Source organism: Gadus morhua, chromosome 10 (genome assembly GCF_902167405.1).
Source record: "Gadus morhua chromosome 10, gadMor3.0, whole genome shotgun sequence".
Taxonomy (NCBI): Eukaryota; Metazoa; Chordata; class Actinopteri; order Gadiformes; family Gadidae; genus Gadus; species Gadus morhua.
In genome coordinates this window covers 3239549-3259015 of record NC_044057.1, presented here as the reverse complement: position 1 = coordinate 3259015, position 19467 = coordinate 3239549, and the positions used below count along the sequence as shown (strand labels likewise).

Sequence of the window (19467 nt, the reverse complement as noted above, 5' to 3'; positions counted from 1 at the left end):
GCCCTCTCCCCCCCTCTCCTGCAGCACCAGGGAGAGCCTGGCCTCCAACACCTCCTCCATAGTGGAGAGCAACCGCCGGCAGAACCTGGCCCTCAGCCCGGGGCACCTGGGCCTCGCCACAGGCAACGGGCCGCCCTTCTCCTTCCGCGCCGTCCCGGAGCCGCCCGCTCCGCAGCCTGAGAAGCTCCAGAAGCCCAGCGCCTGCCTGGCCTCCATCACCAGCGTCTGAGCGCACCCTGAGGGCGGAGGTGGAAGGTGGAGCTCTTTTTGGGACATGGTTGTGAAGGGAAATATATATATATATATATATATATAGATCCATGTAGATATCTATATATATCTATATGTAGATACCTGTCCCAAGATGCCCAAGGACTGTTACATTTCAGAACTAATGAACTCAGTGGAGCGCCGCCTGGAGGCCCACTGATGGAACTACAGCTGTTACAATTACACACACACACACACACACACACACACACACACACACACACACACACACACACACACACACGCACACTCTCTCTCTCCCTCAAATGGACTGATACACAGATGGAAATCGAGGCCACAAATTAAACCGCTTTTGTTTCTCACATGTGTTTACACACACACACATGCACCCACACACACAGACACACACCGATACATACACGCAAACACACACACACACACACCAAGCCACTGGGCAGACTTTGACCATGTCATTCTACAACCTCTAGTTTACACACTGCTGTTGTGTTGTTTCACTTGGATAATATGACTGACTGCTGCCTGTAGATATAATATATATATATATATATATATATATACATATATAAATATATATGGGAGTGTTTGTGTTCGCGTGTCTGGATGTGTGAGTGTGTGCGCATATGTGTGTATATTCTGTAATCTCAGGTCATGTTATCTCCACTCTCATTCCCGCTGCTCAGACTCAAGTGTCCCGCGAAGTTGTGAATCCTAGTATTGCACCACTACAGAGGAAGGGTGTCCCCGTCCCCTGTCCCCGTCCCCCCCACTGCTAAAGAGGAAGTGTTCCCCCTAGTGGTGTATCCTAGTATTACATTACTATAGAGGGAGAGTTCCCCCTAGTGGTGTATCTTAGTATAACACTGATAAAGAGGAAGAGTTCCCCCTAGTGGTGTATCCTAGTATTACATTACTATAGAGGAAGAGTTCCCCCTAGTGGTGTATCCTAGTATAACACTGATGAAGAGGAAGGGTTCTCTCTAGTGGTGTATCCTAGTATTACATTACTATAGATGAAGAGTTCCCCCTAGTGGTGTATCCTAGTGTTACATTACTATAGAGGAAGAGTTCCCCCTAGTGGTGTATCCTAGTATAACACTGATGAAGAGGAAGGGTTCTCTCTAGTGGTGTATCCTAGTATTACATTACTATAGAGGAAGAGTTCCCCCTAGTGGTGTATCCTAGTATTACATTACTATAGAGGAAGAGTTCCCCCTAGTGGTGTATCCTAGTATAACACTGATGAAGAGGAAGGGTTCTCTCTAGTGGTGTATCCTAGTATTACATTACTATAGAGGAAAAGTTCCCCCTAGTGGTGTATCCTAGTATAACACTGATGAAGAGGAAGGGTTCTCTCTAGTGGTGTATCCTAGTATTGCACTGGTAAAGAGGAAGGTTTCTCCCGAGTGGTGTGTTCTAGTATTACACTGGTATAGCGGAAGCGTTCCCCCTAGTGTTATATCCTAGTATTACACTGTTAAATTGACCCACGGTACAACGATCCATCGCTCTTACAGGAAGATAATGGCAAGCATAGCTGTTGCAGCTCCTGTTAAAACATCTCCAGGAGTGGCAGACACCACCACACGGGCATCGCCACAACTATGTAGAAACAAGGGAAATAACGTTACCCAGGTCCATCACAGCTATACAGAAATAATTGATGTATCTAAATGTATTTTCTATATTTGAACGAAAAATTTGAGGGTTAATTCCCGTTCATAGACAACACATTTAAGGCAATGCAGATGGCTAGTTTTGCTAACATTATGTAACTGAGAATATTTTTTTACAAGGCCCTCTTTGATATCAATATTCATCCCGTCCCAGGTAACCATTCCTTCTACCTGCTTGACATCATGTTGGCCATCTGCACTGCCTCAAACGCGTTGCCATGGAGATAGACGGACCAGCTTAGAGTGCTGCAACTCTTGAGATCATTTGTTTCGGGACGGCCTACAACTGCAATAGTGAACACCTCTGAGGTGGTTGTTCTGTCTGCTACAGCATGTCAGAGTATAACCTCTACCAACTACAACCACTCCTGAGCACATTTACACGCACACAGATGACTGGAAAAATATTATATAAACAGGCAATACTCTTCCCTGTAAATGGGAGCGCTGGTACAGCCCTGGCTCTCCTCTTTAAGGATAAACAATCAATCTAGACTCCCAGCTATTGCATTGGCAGAGTGCGTATAAACATGGCAGTCGGTTCCAGCCCTTACCCGATTGTTAAAGTGATCAGAATATGGTGAGCATGTAAGCGCGCTCCATGTGTTTCTGAGGTTGTAAAGCGAGCTGTAGCAGCTGAATCTGAGAGGAAGTGTTTCTTGTACCATGTTGAAGGGGCTCGGAGAGCAATGGATTTTGGAATCGTCCCGTCATTACAAAACAAATGGCTCCTATTGCTGTGGTTCCTCAGAACCCAAACCAACATTGTTCCACTCAAAAGGAAACTGACATTTTTTTGCAGGATTGCATATGGTAATTCTTTTTGTACCTACTGTCGATGCAAAGAGGGAGACTCACGCTGGAACATGAAGCTGCCGTTACCGTACCGGTACTGCGGCTGAGTTTCCAAATCTCAAAATGCAAAGACGTGAGCCAAGCCGATCGACCCACGCCAGTCCAGTGTTGTACGGAGCATACAGGGATCTTCTTTTGTTTCCTTTGTCTTGTTTTAACGATTGACTTTGTTTTTTTTTCTTTCCTTAATTTTTGGGGACTCATTGTTTACTTTACATCCGATTTACATTTTTTGTAGTTTTATTTTTTTGCGTTTGGGTTGAACCCCGTGAGCCACTGGCCCTCCCGGTGCTTCAGACACTCTGGATGTCTTCTGCGGTCGTTGTTACCCAACAACGATCCGTCCTGTACTCTCGTCACCATGGGGACGACCACAACGTCAAAGCAGATCAAACCATCGGCGGCGAGACGCCCGTCACGCGTGTTCCAACATGGCTGCCACTGTGCCCGGTCCGCCCGGGACAACTAATGACCCTTAACCAGTGAGGCTTAAGACGTTTGAAGCTGACTTAACCCCTCAGGCCCGCTGATGGATGCTGGCCTGCACCGAGCCACGGGGAGACGCGGGGCACGTGCGGCAAACTCGCAAAAAAAACCGACACCAACGTCCAATGTCTGTAGTTTGTGATCCAGTGCCGCGCAAAGCCGGACCCGCCCATCAGAGTCCTGCACTTCTATAGGTCGAATAATTTGTCAATCATTTGAAATCCCACGGCGCATCGTTTCCAACGGGCTCTTCTACAACTACCTCCAAAGCAGCAAAAACACAACCCAGCCCCTTTCTAAGAGTACACTGTCATCAGCCTCTAGCCTGTGAATGTCTTGCGTACACGCACACACTGACACACACAGACACTCACACAGACACACACAGACACAGACACACACACACACATACACACTTTTATAGCCACAGATGCCCCCACACACTCAAGACACAGACAATGCATTTAAGTGCTGGACCGTCCTGTCTTCTCGTTCCATCCATCTCCCTCTCTTCCTACAAACCTCTGATGGTGAACATTAGATCACTGGACAAACTACTTTCCCCCTTACACTTTCCCCCTTGCTGAACTTTAAATGGCATTCAGCAGAGGAAAGAAGAAACGGGTACAAAAAGCTAAATTCACAACATTTGCTAATTAGCACGTGCAGATGTTTGACTCCAAATCGTGCAGGCGGACTTTACATTCCTGAACAGGAGAGTCCACCTCTGTGCAAATGACCATCGAAAGACACCAATCTAGAAAAGTTCCAGGTGTGTCCCAAACTAGCTTTAAAAAGGTTGCACGAGAACAAGTTTAATATTCTAGAGCCAACACTATAATCCAGGGACTGGTACCACAGCCAACCTGTCTGATAACCACAGTGTACTAGTGATTGGTTGTGGGACAACGCCTCACACCATATCTCGGTGGTTGGATTCCTTAAGACCCCTAGGGCCTTGGCTCCTTAGTCCTAGTTTTAGTACTGTGTACTAGGGTGTAGAACCCGACTAGCAATATAGCGCAGACCCCTACTGTATGGTCCCTGTTAATGATACCACTACGTTGTGTTTCCAGTGTGGCCAACGCAGGAAGTGAGGGGGCCCCCACTCTGGTCCAACCTCTTCTTTAAACCTTAAACAAGTTACTTAAGGAGATTGTAATGTCTGAGTTCAACACCCTCAAACCCTCACCTTTGTTTCTCATGTTTTGCACTGCCCCCCACCCCCACCAGCCGGCCTCCGTTCCACACACACGCACGCACACACCACCACCACCCGCGACAACCACCACCTCCTCTTCCACACTCGACGCTCCATGAAATGTCTTCCGTTGACATTGACAAACGGTTCTAACGCTGGAGGTTCCACAATAGCATTGTTTCTAACAGTGACGTTAATGTCATACTTGTAAATGATGTTTATCTGTCATGCCTAGTCAGAATAATTTAAACAATAAAAAGAGGGATTCTTTTGTAAATGTCTATAATATTGGGGAAAAGGTTTTTGGGCGGTGTTGTTTGTCCGGCTAAGCACGTCCAGCAAAAAGAAAACACATTTAGCTACAAAATGCGTCTTTTAAAAAAAAAAAAAACTCTTCTTCTGACACCTCCAACTGATGCACCATTTTTAAGAAAGGCAATTTGAAGCTTTAATGTTGTTATTTTGCACATGCTCAACTAGACAAAGGGCACCCCATAAACGAGTCCCTCTGTGTGTAGTGCTGGTGTTACCGTTGTTGTAGTGTATGTGATATATTACCCCATGGGGATTGTGTTACTTTTTAAGATAATAAAAATTAACAATGTTTGGTTACGCCGCTGTGTTTGGTTCGTCATTGCATGGAGACCGTCTGGGCTGTGCTCCAATCGGTTCACTTCTGCCTTTATACTGCATCTTCATGTAGGCGGTCAACGTCTGAAATGTGAGTATACACTTTTGGTTCCCCGTAGAATACTTATTTTATTATTTTATTTGATATCATGATTTGTCTATAGATTTCACATGTCTTACTCTTGTCTCTTGAAGTGCGAGGACAAGCTAAGGAAGGCGATTGCTTGGGCTCCAAATACTGTGGGACCTCTTCAGGGTTAAGGATCCTTAATGTGTGTGTACCTCAGTGTATGAGAAAACAGACAAGATAAAAAAAGGGTACAACTAGGATTATGCTGCCAATGGTGGAGGGAGACAGAAATCAACACAGGACTGCAGTGTTGGGTTTGGCTGCTGGTTGTCATGGAGTGAGTGCTGGAAAACATAGCAAGAGAAGGCAACCGATGGAAAAACAAATCGTACACATTGTCCTAAAGTTTAGCCATACTTCTATGAATGGTTAAGGTACTTATTGGGTTAGATATGGTTCTGTTAAGGCATGCATATTGGGTTAGATATGGTTATGTTAGGTATGCCTATTGTGTTAATATTGTCATGTTGGTATACACAGAGTCTAGGTATTAGGTTACAAAAGAACTATTTCGGTTTTAGAACTTTAAATTCAAAAATACTATGGCTAAATATATCTAGACACCAACAACCTCATGTTTTTGAAAACACATTGAATAAGGCCCATCTCTTTAAGAATTGTTTTATTTCAAAAGTGTTTCTTACAAAACAATCACACATTTACAGAGTTAGTGACAAGAAGAGAGAACATTAACCTGACAGACAAGATATGAGATATGAGAAGGTCTGTGTGGGTCATGGCATCTGAGAGCCTGCGTCTTTTCACGCTATCTAGGAATGTTGAAATTGCTTTTCAGATTTATTTTTAAATTCAATCTCATTGCTTGAAAGTCTATTTTCTCTGGACAACTGCGGTACGACGTCCTGATAAGGCGCCCTGTTCTCTTCTGGAAGACCTTCTGACTCTTGTTGGAGGGATTGAAGGCTGGAGGTCGGTGTAGAACACAGAACAGAACTAGAGGGGGGACAGGCTGTACGCTCTCACTCCATGTCCAACACCCTTTTCCTTTCTTGATAGAGGATTTCTTTTGGGAGTGGTGGCACGAGGTCAGCACACTTAAAAGTGCATCAGTGGGTTAAACATTCTTCGCCTTGCAAGAGTGGAGCTGGGAACACACTAGAAGATTTATAGCTCCATTATAGCCCTGATACGCCACTGAAGACAGATATTCACTGTCTGTCATCGTCAGCGCGTCCCCGTGAAATCACTCTGCAACGCCGTGGGATGGGATTCAAACCTGCAGCCTTCCGATGTGGCCATTCTTAGATATTACGAATGTTCGATATTCATAAAAGGGGTCGTGTCCACGACTTTAATCAGTCAAACCAGTGGTTCAATGTGTGATGTCTCTCAGTCTTTCTACACCGTTGTCATCTAAGAGCATCTTCTAGCTAGTCCCGGTCGGTCTTCACTCCTCCCTCCTCCTCCGGTGGGGGTCTTCTTGGCTGAGAAACCCCCCTCAGTGGCGGCCCACCGCTGAGACGGCCTTCCTGCCTGAGACTTCCTCAGTGGGGGCCCAGCACTGAGGTCTTCTTGGCTGAGACCCCCTCAGTGGCGGCCCACCCCCAGCAGGGCAAGCAGCAGGGTGGTAAGAAGGCTCCAGAGGAGCGGGCGTGGCAGGGGGCCGGCGCCGCTCAGCAGGCACTCTACCCGCGCCCAGGAGCCGTTGTTAGGCAGGGGGACCACGCCCGCCGTCGAGCACATGAGGTTGTAGATGTCCACGGCCCGGATGGGCCCCGCCTGCAACCCCTTCTTGAAGTCTGAGGGGGACCTGGAGTTAGTCTTTACTACCAGTACAGTCTTTATGAGGAGGACGTGGAGTTAGTCTTTACTACCAGTACAGTCTTTATGAGGAGGACGTGGAGTTAGTCTTTACTACCAGTACAGTCTTTATGAGGACGTGGAGTTAGTCTTTACTACCAGTACAGTCTTTATGAGGACGTGGAGTTAGTCTTTACTACCAGTACAGTCTTTATGAGGACGTGGAGTTAGTCTTTACTAGCAGTACAGTCTTTATGAGGAGGACGTGGAGTTAGACTTTACTACCAGTACAGTCTTTATGAGGAGGACGTGGAGTTAGACTTTACTACCAGTACGTTCTCTATCTGAAGTCTGAGGAGGACATGGAGTTAGTCTTTACTACCAGTACAGTCTATATGAGGAGGACGTGGAGTTAGTCTTTTCTACTAGTACAGTCTTTATGAGGAGGACGTGGAGTTAGTCTTTACTACCAGTACAGTCTATATGAGGAGGACGTGGAGTTAGTCTTTTCTACTAGTACAGTCTTTATGAGGAGGACGTGGAGTTAGTCTTATCTACCAGTACAGTCTTTATGAGGAGGACGTGGAGTTAGTCTTTTCTACCAGTACAGTCTTTATGAGGAGGACGCGGAGTTAGTCTTTTCTACCAGTACATTATGTTTCTCACTCAAAAACATACAAAACTTGACGTTGACACTTTTGGATGTGTAAATATGTTTACCTTCTACCCCCTAACTTCAAAAAGATGCTCCTGGACTACATCTTCTCTTGACCAGATAGTAAGGCTGCAATCTAATCCTTGTATCGGCCCTCCACACATGAACATGTTCACACGTACTGTAGAGAATGTGTGTGCTTAAGTGTGCTCAGTAGCGTGAGGTCACCTGATCAGTGTGCTCTGTGACGTCTCCTGATCAGTGTGCTCTGTAACGTCTCCTGATCAGTGGGCTCTGTTACGTCACCTGATCAGTGACTTGTAACGTCACCTGATCAGTGTGCTCTCACAAAGGGTCTTGGGTACTTTATCTTTCTATGACCAATGGTTCTGAAGGGAAATTAAACCAACAGAAAATTGCCGGCTCAATTCTCAGGACTTTACATATAGGTTAAACTACAGACCATACACTAAGGGCCCGGTAGGTTACACTACAGACGTTACTCCAGGGCCCGGTGGGTTAAACTACAGACCATACACTAAGGGCCCGGTAGGTTACACTACAGACGTTACTCCAGGGGCCCGGTGGGTTAAACTACAGACGTTACTCCTGGGTTAGACCACAGACGTTACACACGTGATGAAGTGTGAAGTCATGAACCTTTCAGTCTCAGGTTTCCGACCCGTTTGTTCCTCATCTGTTTGTCTAACACTTTCAAATAAAGTCCCCCGAAAATGACACATTGCTTGAGGATGAAAGTTTGTTACCAGGTCCTGTTGCCAGGAAGAAAGCCTTCATGTCATTGAAGGTGTTGTCGTAGCCATGCCAACCCTTCTGCCAGCCTGAGGTCCCAGTACCGTTGTTCCAGTAAGGGAGAGTCGCTTTGTTCTGGAACACAACAAATACACAAAGAACCACAGAGTTGAGTGTGTGGTAATGCCTGACACACACTAGACCATTTTTCAAACTTAGAAATCATAAGAGACCACTTACCGCAAGACAGATGAAGACATCTTTTAATGTTTTTATAGTTTGTGTAAAGCCACCATTTTGCCAACAAACAACACCACACACTGACAAATTCCATTCCTGATTCTCCACACAAAAACCAACAACCTTGCCACCAAAAACTTAATTTTAGCGTAAACAAACTTGCAGCCACGCGATGCTATCTAACTAAAGAACATTGGACAAAGCTATGGCGATGGCGGAAAAATGGGCTGTACATGTTGCAGTGTAGGTTGGACGTCTCATGGCCAGAGTCAGCCTATGACAGCACCAGTGCGTTTGCGTGTGTGCGTGCAGTGTTGGGGAGTAACGGAATACATGTTCCGGCGTTACGTAATCAGAATACAAACTATAGCTAACTGTATTCCGATACAGTTACCAATAGTTGGTATTTAGATTACAGTTACATTGTTGAAATGAATGGATTACATGACGATACTTCTGTTTCAGCAGTTTCCGTGCTTTCGCACCAACAGCATTTAGTGCGTACTAAACGAGTTTGGTCCCCTTGGTTCGGTACGTTTGCGTTGGTGTGAATGCAACAGGGTAATCCCTATGTTCCCCAGGTCTTATGTTCCCCGGGTGCAAAGGGTTAGGGTCAGGTTTAGGGTTAGGGTGAGGGTTAACCCTAAACCTAACCCTAACCATAACCAGTCGGAGGAGAGCCATTCTAACCAATCACAGGCGTATCAGAGGCGAAAAAGGCGGTACTTGCCCCTACCATCCTACGGAAAAACGATTTGCTCACAGGGTCCTATGTTCCCCGGTCACATACAAAGCGGGGAACATAGGACCCGAGGGAACATAGGACCAAAGGAACATAGGTACGCTCTCAATCACTTCGATGTGAACCAAATCAGCCGACCGAGACCTCCCTGAACAGCTGGTCTCGGTTCGCTTACAAACGAGCCCTGGTACGGTTCGCTTGAGATGTGAAAGCGAACGCACCTCGGTCCGATCCAGTTCTACAAAGCCTATGCCTCTTTGGACGTAACAGGCACCCGCTCAGCCACGCGCATTATGGGAATCATTGTTTGATTAGCGGTAACTCCAAGACTAGCAGCAAATTGTCGGACCGTCAGGGACACCCACATAAAACGTATGCTGGAAAACACACATAAAAATGCTGTTGCATTTAACAAATTCAGCACCAGGATGAGGGAGAAGGAGTTTGACCGGTCCACTACCACCCCGGACCTTTTTGTCCAATGATTGAACGATCTTTTCTCTATCTCTCTATCTCTCTATCTATCATTCTATCTATCACCAGAATAGGCCAGTTTAGTAAGCAGGATTTGATGCCGCATTTCTACACTTATAAAATGCAATTCAATGTGGAAGTAATCCAAGTATTCAGAAAACAATACTCGGATTGAGTGGTGAAACGTAATATGTTACATATTACATTTTTGGGCATGTATTCTGTAACGGGAAACATTTTAAAAGTATCCTTTCCCAACAATGCGTGCGTGTGCGTCACCTCAGTGATGAACCAACCAGGCTCGGCCACCAGTGTCAGCGGGGGAACAAACTTCCCTCCTTTGTAGTGGAACCGCTCCGGGATGTTCTGTCTGTCGTACACTCGCATGTTAGGAACTCCGCTCAGAGCGGTGAGCACCTAGACGGACACACACACACACACACACACACACACACACACACACACACACACACACACACACACACACACACACACACACACACACACACACACACACACACACACACACACACACACAATGTTAATTCTCCCCTTCATGTTTTTTAGTACCTGCTGGAGCCTTCCCTCATAAAAGAGCCAAATGCATTGAATGACGTCAAAGGAGCAGACATAGCACAGCTCAGGTTAGAGCAGACATACTATACGACTAGTAACACATCGTGGTCTGCTGCTGTGTTGTGTTTGCGTCTGAGGTATTGCATCTTGGGTCTACTTTTCACAGCACACAAGCTTGCTACGTTAATAATGTCTCTGTTCCACTTCATATCCTTTATAATAACAAGATTATCAAGATTACACGTCACTATGGACCCAAATGACCAGTCCACAGGCTCAATGAACGATATTGCATGAGTAGTCTGGCTGAGCGGAAATGAACAGCGTCTATAGCGCTAGCGTCTGATTCCACCGCTACTCCTCCCCTTCCTGTTGCTGGCTTTCCCGTATTGTGCTCCCCCTCAAACTCGGAAACTAGGCAGTATGGCGAGTTTTGAAGAGGACTTTGACGGCGCTGTAAAGCTAGCATGTTTGGCTCTTTCCGTCGAAAATTGCAAAGAACTTCAAAAGATTTGCTTACAGCATTTGCTGAGGAAGAAATATGTTCTTGCCTGTTTTACCACAGGCTATGGCAAAAGTTGTATGTATCAAGCGTTGCCTATTGTGTGCAGCGATCTAGCAGGGATAATGTTCAATTCAACCTCGGAGACTTGTAAACACAGTATTGTGTTGGTAGTTTGCCCATTGGTCGCAATTATGGTGGGAACCCTGCCGTCCAAGGGTATATTTGATAGGTCCCGTGAGCTCCTCAAGGGCCAAAGTGTACGGTGTCTTGACATCATTGTGAGAAAGAAACAAACGATGTTTGTTCTTTTTAACTATAAAAAGGATATTCACATAGGCGACATACATCTTTAATCGTTTTTTGTGGCGTTTGAGGTTAGGATCGAGCCATCTCTCTGACAGCCTCTGAACGTGAAGACGTTCCATCAAAATAATTTCCCCCCCGGCGGCACTATTCTGCATGGACACCGCTGCTGCTTCCCGGGCTTAGCCCCGCCCCAGACGATTGTGATTGGTTTAAAAAAAAAAAACAGGCCAGCCCAGTTTCCCCACGGATAGACGGCTCTAAATAGCGTGATTCCAGACCATTCTACTTGCTGTAGATTGGTCTGGCTTTGCGAGACTAGTGACCAAGTAACGTCCATCATACATTATGGCCACGCCCCCTCAGATCTGATGTAGCCAATAGAGTCAGAGGAAGCCTGAAGAGCAACACAGTCCGACAGAAGGTCACCAGGAGCTGTGTGACCTTTTGATGGTAGCAGGGGATGACCTATGGTCTTCCTCCGGAGCTCAGAGCTCCGGAGATCCACCAAAGCCAAGGTGCCCTGATCAGTGTGCTCTGTGCTCTGTGACGTCACCTGATCAGTGTGCTCTGTGCTCTGTGAGGTCACCTGATCAGTGTGCTCTGTGCTCTGTGACGTCACCTGATCAGTGAGCTCAGTGCTCTGTGACGTCACCTGATCAGTGAGCTCAGTGCTCTGTGACGTCACCTGATCAGTGTGCTCTGTGACGTCACCTGATCAGTGTGCTCTGTGACGTCACCTGATCAGTGTGCTCTGTGACGTCACCTGATCAGTGTGCTCTGTGCTCTGTGACGTCACCTGATCAGTGTGCTCTGTGCTCTGTGACGTCACCTGATCAGCGTGCTCTGTGCTCTGTGACGTCACCTGATCAGTGTGCTCTGTGCTCTGTGACGTCACCTGATCAGCGTGCTCTGTGCTCTGTGACGTCACCTGATCAGTGTGCTCTGTGCTCTGTGACGTCACCTGATCGGTGTGCTCTGTGCTCTGTGAGGTCACTTGATCAGTGTGCTCTGTGACGTCACCTGATCAGTGTGCTCTGTGCTCTGTGAGGTCACCTGATCAGTGTGCTCTGTGCTCTGTGACGTCACCCGAGCAGTGTGCTCTGTGCTCTGTGACGTCACCTGATCAGTGTGCTCTGTGCTCTGTGACGTCACCTGATCAGTGTGCTCTGTGCCGGCGCACACAGTGATCTCACCTCCTGCTCCTTGTTGTGTTTGGGCCACAGGCTGACCACCACGCCTCGGTCCATCATCTTGACGATGTCAGACATGTTGATGTGTTGGTCCAGCTCGATCACTCGCTCCATCCACTGGATGGCGGTCATGCCGTGGTCAGAGAACAGCATGACGTTAAGCTTGTCCCCCAAGTCCTTCTCCTGTGGAGGAACATGCCTGTCAAACACAGAACTTGTACACACCAGTTCAAGGGAAAAACAATCGATCAAATATTTTTACACTGTAACTGTTTAGTGGTGAACTCAAAAAACAATGTTTTGTATGAACCTTGATCTTCTTGTTCAGCATCTGCAAGGCTGTGTCCAGTTCTCGCACCGCCGTTTTGATTTGGTGTGAGTCTGGTCCAAAATGGTGGCCCTCCACGTCGATCTTCTCATAATATATTGCGGCCATTTCTGCTTTGCCTGTCCTGTCAAGAGATATGAACATAGACATTACACTCTGCTTATCCTGCTCCTTATCCTGGCAGCCCTGACATGATGGTAATGACAACTTTACTTTTCTTACACCACTAATTCTTGCTATTTGATTATAGCAATGCCGACTCAGACAGCAATGTAGTCTGAGTACTATTAATGTATTCTAACTTAGTACTACTAATACTTGTAAATACTTCAAAAACATACATGGAGTTTTAGCTTTGTTTTAAATTTTTCATTGTAATAATCATTTATTATTAGATTGTGTCCTCCTCACGTCTTTTGACGTGTCCTACTCACGTCAATTCTATGACGTGAGTTTAGAATTGGGGGATGTTGAATGTAGATTAACTTAATGTAGAGTATGATTGCAAGCCAAGTGTTGAATAAACTATGACTTAACTAAATTGAACTAACGGCTGACCCTAAAGACGTTGGGGTCGTGAAACTCACTCTAAGTTGTCGAGGGCGTCCTCGATGGAGTCGGTCAGGTTCTTTAGAGAAGGGTTGTAGACATACTCCTCACAGAAGGACGGCCGCACACCCAGGATCTCTACCTCACAACCTGGGACACACAAACACACGCGTTCACAACAACATGTACGGTCTGGTCCACGTGTTATAATCCTGAAAGCAGGTCTGATGTTCCTATCCACACGTGCAGTGGCTAAAGACAAGATGCCTATTCAACCACTGCAGTCGAGGTACTTTTGCTTGATTACTATTAATACAAACTAATACTATTGCTTGATCCCTTTCAAACATTGATGAACATTAATTCTTTGAGTTTTGAATATACGTTGAGTATACAAACTTTACTTGCGGGAGTGATTTGCACGAGTTAGGATTATACAAGATAAGCCTTTATTGTCTCCCTTAGGAGAAATTTGTCTAGGGCATTCGAGAGAACACATTTGTATAGGATTCATAACATCCGGAGGCGCACACAGCTTTTGGCCGTGATATTATTAGTCTCTCCATGTCCAAACAATTTGCACGTATAAATATACAATCATCTACAGCTAACATTCAGTATCACACACAGGTCCATAATATATACACACCAAAGATATTGCACATTACCCCAATAAAGCCATAACATTAAATATTGCACAAATGCCCTACACCAAGATATTGCAAGAAATTGCACATTACCCCCTATAAAGTTAATAAAGTCATAACATCCCCCCCCCTACCCAAGTACTTGTATGTTGTTACCAGTTCAACTCTCTCACCCTTAATTAGAACTGGGCTGTGTTCACCAACAGACCTAGGATCGAAGACCATTATTTCGTTTTTTAACATTTAACATCAGGTTGTGCCCCTCACATTGCAATGCCTGAATCTTTTGTCAGTAAACTGAGGACGGCTGTATCATCAGTTACTCCAGTTAAGTATAGTACAGTTACTACATCAGTTTGAACTGGCAAATTTTCTCACCTGTGTAGGAGGGGGCTTCATCTTGTAAACGCCGTTTCTTTCTGCCACTTCCTTCTCAACCATGGCCGAGATAACCACTACTAGTCTTTACTTGTTTTTGAGGTACCAGAGGTGTCTGAGTACCCAACACGGTTGTATAGGATTCATAATATTATCTATCTATATAATATAATATATATACTCACACACAAATGCTAATGGAGAACTTTTTTCTTTTTGATTTCATTAGTAATCTCAAAGTATGAGCTTAGCCATGTGTTGTAAAGCAGTTATTCACTTGCTTTCCTTGGCTCTCTGTATGGATATGGAACGGATTGGTTCATACGCACCGGGCCAGTAGTACATCGCCACGTTCTTGCCCTTCTTCTGCATGGTGACCCAGATGGGTTCGGACCCGTCCCACCAAAGGGGCAGACGGCTGTCGAGGTTGGTCCCGATGAGGAACTCCTTCATTGTCACCTCGTCCCACATGTAGTTCCCGGTCATCTGGTGGATGTCACAGCTACGGCCTGGGGAACAAAGGTAACACACAACAGGTTGATCGGGGAAAGGCCACTGCACACGTCTGACATTAAGATCATTAGGCCTAAAAAAATTTTTTGTTTGGTTCCGGTTTCCGACCGACCCTGTCAATTTATGTGCGACCCAAATTATTTTATGAGTTTTATAAAAAAAATAAAAAATAAAAAATAAATATTTTTTAATGTAATTACGTTTTGGTACAGCACCTCTATAATTACGTTTTGGTACAGCACCTCTTCATTCTGTGCAAGGATGAGCGAATTTTCTCGTTTTTAAATGAAAACAACCTACCTATCATTCGCTGCCGCTGGAAAAAATAAAATAAAAAAATAAAATAAATTCCCTACCTACCCATGACCTCAACTGACAACCAACAGGAACCAAACTTTTTTTTTTTTTAGGCCTTAGAGAGCTGCTGTCTGAAGGACAAAATCTCAAACCTGAATTGATAGCATAGATCCTGGTTAGTTTGGCCAGTTCATCCATCAATATTATATCATATTTACAGATCAGATCTGTATACATGATTTGATTTAATGGTTTGATTTTATTGATGAATTTTTCGGTCAAACACAGGATGTCTTATCCTTTACAACTCTGTGTTAAAGGTTCCTCAATTATTTATGATATCAGTAAAATAATAACTAGGGTTATAAAACGTAATGTGTTAATTAGTGGACCATTAGATCTAGAAATAGTGTAAACAAGTTGCTTAACAAGCGACAGGCCAGCAATAAACTCTTCTCCTTTTTTCACTTATTTCACGCGTCTTTAACAGAGTGCACACAGGCAAACATTGCAAACAAATACCCTCCACCCTGTGTATTTTAACCTGGGTATTCCTACAGCGCCGGTCTACGTGGTTTGGAACCTTCACACACACTCTGTTCACCGCAGTGATTGGTCAAAAAAAATATGAAGAGAAAGAAGTGGAACGCCCCCTTCACCCAGAATGGAGTTATCTGCTATTAATCCACAGACTTATATAGAACCTCCATGACCTCCTGGACGTGTGAGGCATTCCAGACCGTCCTGGGCCGACCTCTCTGCAGGAGGGGGTCGATACTGGCCAGAAGAGGGGCCTACTGCCTTTGTTTTGCCACTTCTGAGCTCAGTTTAATTTAGGGGAGTGATCCAAGTTGGCATAGAAATGATGAGCAAGGAAGAGCTTGGACAGCCAACCAGGACCCATCCAGACGATAACAAATCAGATTTCGCAAACATTGCAGCATGAACTGGCGCCCTGGCACACAAGATGATGAACTTGCCTGTTCAGACTTAAGGTGAACATAGATTGAGTGAGAACACTGAGCTGAGCCGTAATACACTCATACATGATGATATAAATAACAATCTATACATATTGCAGGTCACATATTGTGTTATTTTTATTCTAACTTATTTTATTGGTACTGACCATGTTTACTTCAAATACTTACAAGTGAAGGCACCTGGTGTGTGCCAACATCTTTAGACAAATCAAGGGTTTCACTGAACAGAGCGCAGGAGAAAGTGTCAGTACGGACATGTTGTGGTTAATGATTTTCCTGGCAAAGATGCTGGGTTGTACTGGTACTGGCGATAGCAGCTTGCCAGCACAAGGCCTTGCTGTCTCAGGAGAAACAGCACAGCCATGCCTCGTCTCTATCATTACCTCCCTTCCCAACCACCGTCATAAATGTTGCACTGCCAGTTACAAATCGCTAATCCGTGAGACCTTTATAACAGAGCTGTAACAAGAGGATCATATGGACACTGGCATGTCAACGCAGCTCCGTCCTGAAGTAAATTCGCTGCACTTGTTCCCCCTAAACGCCTCAAGGAAGAAGGCCTATTTGTGGAGAATTGTGACGTTGGGACATCAGCAAAATGAATCGGTTCATTTGCTTTGTGCGATTGAAAATGTATCAGAAGCCCAGAGTCCCTGACACTTCTCTCTGTAGCGCTAACAGAATTAATCGCTTGGCTGGCGGAGACAAATGTGTCCCGTCTAAATCCACAAGCTCAGCACATCAAGTGGGGAGGCTCCAGAGCTAAGCAGAACGCTGCCCTGTCCTGCAGCGGGTTGGAGCATAATGATGGTTTGTCTCTCGCACGCACGAACGCACGCTCTGATGCACGCACGCAAGCTCTCATGCACGCACGCTCGCTCGCTTGCATGCACGCACACACGTTCATCTGCAAGTGACTGGGCATTTTCTGCGATAACCTGGCATTTGGGCAAATAATCTTTTCTCTTTTCATTTGCCTGTAGGTTTTAGCAAAGTATAGATTAGTTTAAGTATAAGAAAACTAAATAAAGTAACTAAATAACCTCTGTTTTGTTTTGTCATCATAACAACTTGTTTCTCACGTCATCAATACAAATGAAATATGGTGCTGTATAAGAGTCTGTGGCTAACTTATTGTAGTCTTTTGCAGCCTTACTGTATGCTATAAAGGCGTCCATCTGTTCTGAGCCTCTGACAGTAAAAGAGTTGAGAATTGATCTGACAGAAGTCAGATGAGTAAATAGAGTAAATTTAATCACTAAAAAGGTAGAAAATACTACTGATAATGGAAGTCAATGTGTTGATACATGTTAGTATCTGTCTATTCACTGAGAACATTTTCCCCAAGGGGACAATCAATTATCTATCTATCTATTAAAGGTATTGGGGAGTTGATGATAGGTGGGTGATGATATATGTGCTCATGTTTCCTTTCTCTCTCTCTCACGCTCTCGCTCTCTCTCAATGTAATGAATATGTCATCTTAAATGTATGTGTATATACAATGTTTTAACTTAAGTCCGGTCCCTCCTTCAGCTTGGGGCAGACGCCCATCTGCCAGCAGGGAGGACAGCCTTATTACGCAACTTATTTTAATGTTTGTGGGGAAGTCTTTCAAATAACAACTTTGATCCATGTTATCAGGGCGTTTCCACCTCACCCTTCTGGCACGGAGCGGCCTAAGGAAGGCTGGCAGCCTGTATCAGCCTGCCCCCCCTCCATGGGACTCTGAGGAGACTAAGGAGGGGAGGCTGCTTGTACTAGCCTGTCTCCCCACCCCTGGCAAATGAAACGACATTTTGCTCTATCTTCCTCTCCCTGTTCATATATAATAGCATATACATAATTTATTTATTTCTCTTTTTTCCTTTCACTCCCCTTTCTATCATCTCTCTGGGTTTTAAATTGAACACAAAGAGTGTTTTACACTTGTGTAAACACACTGAATGAGAGGTCTATACCACGCAGAACATCACAATAACAAAGTCCTCCACTGGTCTGCTCTCAGTTATTCATACAATAGCAGCCAGAAGCTGCTGTCTCATGGAGTGATGTAGCCTGATGCAGACTCGGTTATAAAGTTTCCTATAAAGTCCTGCTAATTTTAGATCCCCAGACAGACAGACATACACACGCACAGACAGACAGAAAGACAAACAGACAGACAGCTCTCTACCTGTCATCAAGGAGTAGTAATTAGGGTAGGACAGGCTCGGGAACTCCGGGGTGACGTAGTCCACCTTCACCCCGGTCTCCACCAGCTCCCTGAACCCCGGAAGGCCGCTCAGCTCGTCCATGTAGTCGAACCGGAACCCGTCGATCAGGAACACGAGCAGCGGGCGATCACCGAGGCAGAACCGGCCCCCCAGCACCAGCACCAGGATCAGGAGCAGCGGGCGCAGCAACGCGGCGCACATGTCTCCGTGATGCGACCCCCCCGGTGATGATAATAACGGTGAATGAGGTCAGGTGAATCACGGATCAGATGTTGCTCTGTTCCTCTGAAGTCTGGTGAATAACGGATCAGATGTTCCTCTGGTCCTCTGAGTTCTGGTGAATAGCGGATCAAATGTTCCTCTGGTCTTCTGAGGTCTAGAGCAGCGGACCTCTGATCTGTGTAAAGGGGGCGTGCCGCGTCTCACTTTATTGTGTTCCTCATTCGTTTCGACGACCAACCAGGTGGCTGGAGGCGGGTTTTAACTCTGATTTGAATCGGATTGGCTGACAGCGAAGAGAAGAATCCAGACTTCTTCCAACCCCCAGTCCGGGGACCTGAGCCGGTCCGGGGTCCTGTTGAAAAAAAAAAGGAAAGTGCGTTTATAGAGGAGCCCTTTCCAGTAGAGCCCATGGGACCAATGAGATCGAAAAATATGAATGGGTTTCAATGAAGAGAAAGTAATTTTCTTCTGGTCCAAGTCTTTATATGCCCGGATTACACATATATTGTTTGTGGATTTAAATGATGAATTTCATGCCAAAAGTTTGACCGTTTATTGTGCAATTGTTCAGTTAAAGGCTGTAGAGAAAACACAATGAGAATGACTAAACGTCTCGTATGTGACGTCACGCTCCCTGCGACTGGCGTGGATGGACAAGACCGACAATCTCCCCATCGGCAGTTAGTCACACTGCAGTGATTTGTAATAATGATAATCCCTGTGTCTTTATGAATGAGATTGTGTTCTTATCAATCACTGTGATCGACACATAATTAGTAAATAAACACAAATCTTCCCCCTTTTCATGAACCAGATTTCAGTCGTTCATATCCAGACACCCAGATTTGGGTGTGGTTATTGGTCAGATATCCTGCTCACTCCTGTCGTGCCGCCTGCTGATGCCG

General features: G+C 45.4%; 2 protein-coding genes across 4 annotated transcripts in view; one reads left to right on the top strand and one right to left on the bottom strand.

Moving 5' to 3' along the window:
• Positions 1–5079, top strand: part of LOC115552134 (storkhead-box protein 2) — a 49113-nt gene extending 44034 nt beyond the window's left edge. For all 3 annotated transcript variants that reach the window (XM_030367924.1, XM_030367925.1, XM_030367927.1), the window contains exon 4: positions 25–5079. In XM_030367924.1, coding sequence (XP_030223784.1) covers positions 25–229 — 205 coding nt within the window. In that variant the 3' untranslated portion in view covers positions 230–5079. The remainder of the gene's footprint in view (positions 1–24) is intronic.
• A 753-nt stretch (positions 5080–5832) lies between these two features.
• enpp6 (ectonucleotide pyrophosphatase/phosphodiesterase 6) lies at positions 5833–18756 on the bottom strand. Its single transcript, XM_030367928.1, has 8 exons — positions 18301–18756; positions 14661–14840; positions 13345–13456; positions 12740–12881; positions 12433–12612; positions 10132–10269; positions 8411–8531; positions 5833–6987 (listed from the first exon to the last, which is right to left on the bottom strand). Exons 1-8 carry the CDS (start codon positions 18539–18541, stop codon positions 6776–6778), a joined length of 1326 nt encoding a protein of 441 aa, XP_030223788.1. The 5' UTR covers positions 18542–18756; the 3' UTR covers positions 5833–6775.
• Positions 18757–19467: the final 711 nt, after the last annotated feature.

Bases quoted from the DNA above. Each gene is read 5' to 3' on its own strand.
- enpp6 (XM_030367928.1), bottom strand. From the start codon at position 18,541: ATGTGCGCCGCGTTGCTGCGCCCGCTGCTCCTGATCCTGGTGCTGGTG. The intron at 12,882-13,344 runs GTGAGTTTCACG...ATCTCTTGACAG, and splicing joins GACGCCCTCGACAACTTAGA to GACAGGCAAAGCAGAAATGG. The intron at 6,988-8,410 runs GTAACAAACTTT...GGTCCCCCTCAG, and splicing joins CTTCCTGGCAACAGGACCTG to ACTTCAAGAAGGGGTTGCAG.